This window comes from Penaeus chinensis, chromosome 12 (assembly GCF_019202785.1).
Source record: "Penaeus chinensis breed Huanghai No. 1 chromosome 12, ASM1920278v2, whole genome shotgun sequence".
Lineage (NCBI taxonomy): Eukaryota > Metazoa > Arthropoda > Malacostraca > Decapoda > Penaeidae > Penaeus > Penaeus chinensis.
Window position 1 is genome coordinate 42,472,569 of NC_061830.1, and position 2,500 is coordinate 42,475,068.

The window sequence follows — 2,500 nt, forward strand, 5'->3', positions numbered from 1 at the left end:
ATATATATATATATACATATATATATATATATTTTTTTTTTTTTTTTTTTTTTTACCTGTATATGTAAATGTATATATATATATATATATATATATATATATATATATATATATATATATATATATATATATATATATATATATATATATATATATGTATATATATATATATATATATATATATATATATATATATATATATATATATATGCTTATGTATATTTATACATATATATGTGTATATATATATATATATATATATATATATATATATATATATATATATATATATATATACATATATATGTATAAATATATATATATATATATATATATATATATATATATATATATATATATATATATTCATATATTTGTGTATTTAAACTTATATTGATTTCCCTTTTCGTTCCAGGGCGCTACCGCCACCATGCAGGTGGAGAAGCTCGTCTCGAAGACATCCAGCAGGTGTGTAGTGATGATTTCCGTTCCCTGTGAATCATAAAACACGCTCCGTTTTATTTGTCTCTTGAAGAAAGAAGGGGGATCTGTTTAATTTTGGATTACGTTTATTTTAGATATTTATGGTTTATTTTTTTGTTGCTGTGAGATTTGGCGTATGTTGCAATGCAGATTATCTTTATATGCTTTTTAAGATTTTTCTCTGTAGGAAGGTCATATCATATTCTCTGAAACCCATTCATATTAGGCAAATCAAGTTACTTGAGATTGTAATGTAATTTGGCGTATTTCAGGGATTTTAAAACTATGATATAAGGGCAATGAAGAGGACAGAAAAAAAAAAATATATATATATATCTATACGAAATAACATGGTAAATCCTATATAAAAAGCCTATATTAAAAACAGGTGAAATTTCTTAAGAATGGCCTGTGTTTGTTGGTGACTGATGAATGAATTATCAAACATGCAAACATTCATAATTAGTAAATAATATCAGCCCTTTATCTTCGTGGGCCACTTGTTACCACAAACACGACGGATATCACGACATTGGACAATGCACTCACTTGCAAAAGCAATTCATAATGTCACTTTTAATAATCTTACAATTCAAACTCCAATAAAACATAAAGCAAATTTCTCATTGATATTAACATGCATCGATATTTAGTTGCCGTCCTTCTAGAAAACGTCGATAAACAAACTCTGAATCAACAATTCCTAGGGGCTCTCGTTCCCTCGGCGCCACAACCTAGCACGGGCACAAGAACTCAAGACAGGAAGCTATGTTAGGGCAAATATAGCTCGTAAATTCAACTCCGTTTTCTAATTGTGATTTACGCCGCCTCCCGATAGCGCTTCGCATAAACGCATCTCTGTTCAAGCTTCCCTTAATCGTTTATTCAATTATGTGAGAATATCTTAAGGGTCATTTAACTCGCAGCCGCAATGCAATTACGCCCTTATATGGGGCTAAGAGCTGGTAGTCTCCGGAAATCATCCATCTTCTCGACGCGCTCAGGACACCTTGTTAACACGCGCTATAAACATCCCCGCAACACAAGCACGAGGTCATTGTTAACCAGGCCCATCGTCCCACCTCCTCTCCCCTCCCCCTCCCGCTCTATCCCCTCCTTCTCTTCATCCTTCCCCCTCCCGCTCGCTTCCCTTCTTCTCCTCTCATCCTTCCCCCTCCCCCCCATCCGGCTTTCTCCCCTCCTTCTCCTCTCATCCTTCCCCCTCCTCTCTCCTCCTCCTCTTCTCCTCTTCTTCATTTTCCCCCTCCTCTCTCCTGCCATCCTCCTCCTCCTCTTCCCTCCCGCTCCCTCTCCTCTGTCTCCTCTCCACTCCACCCCCCATCCTCTCCTCCTTCTCCTCTTCATCCTCCCGCTCCTCTCCTCCTTTTCCTTTCCTCCCTCCCTCTACTTCTCCCCTTCTCCTCCCCCTCCTCCCTCATCACCTCCAGCCTCTTCTCCGTCCCAAAGAGCTGACGAAGTAATTGCTGATGAGATATCAGAGTTATTTCGTTAATTGGATGTCGGTTTTTGAAGATCATTTGGAGAAATCAGAAGCCCGACCGGCGCGCGCCCGCCGACCATCTGGCGTCGCGGCGCCCGAGATTGCAGGCGGCAAGTGTAGCCGCTCGTGTCTATGATAAGAAGTCAGCTGTTTAAGTCAAGTGGCGCGGGTTAACAGTGTACCGGATGGAGGCGATGTAATAAAGATTCGGGCCAAGACAAGATTGTAAATTAATTCCATCTTGAGCGACCGAGATTCATAAATCTGGTGGCGGATTGCAGGTGCAAAAGACAGTTGTTCAGCGTCTTCTGGCGCGCGTCAGGGAAGCTCGGATGACGGTAATTTGGAGTAAATAAAGTTATTTAGCCGCGGGGTCGGCGTTTGCGCACAAATGAGGGTATTCAGCAACGAGGCAATTAGGGGAGGGCAAAAGAATCGCAGGTCAAGAAAGGTCAATCCCCGAGGGGGAACCTCTGTAATTTGGCTTCTTGAAAAAGCAGTCGAGTTGTGGGCGTC

General features: G+C 39.3%; 1 protein-coding gene across 5 annotated transcripts in view; it reads left to right on the forward strand.

The window, feature by feature from the left end:
* Positions 1-2,500, forward strand: part of LOC125030926 (BTB/POZ domain-containing protein Tiwaz-like) — a 158,159-nt gene that overhangs the window by 20,331 nt on the left and 135,328 nt on the right. For all 5 annotated transcript variants that reach the window (XM_047621297.1, XM_047621298.1, XM_047621301.1 and 2 more), the window contains exon 2: positions 416-468. In XM_047621297.1, coding sequence (XP_047477253.1) covers positions 431-468 — 38 coding nt within the window. In that variant the 5' untranslated portion in view covers positions 416-430. The remainder of the gene's footprint in view (positions 1-415; positions 469-2,500) is intronic.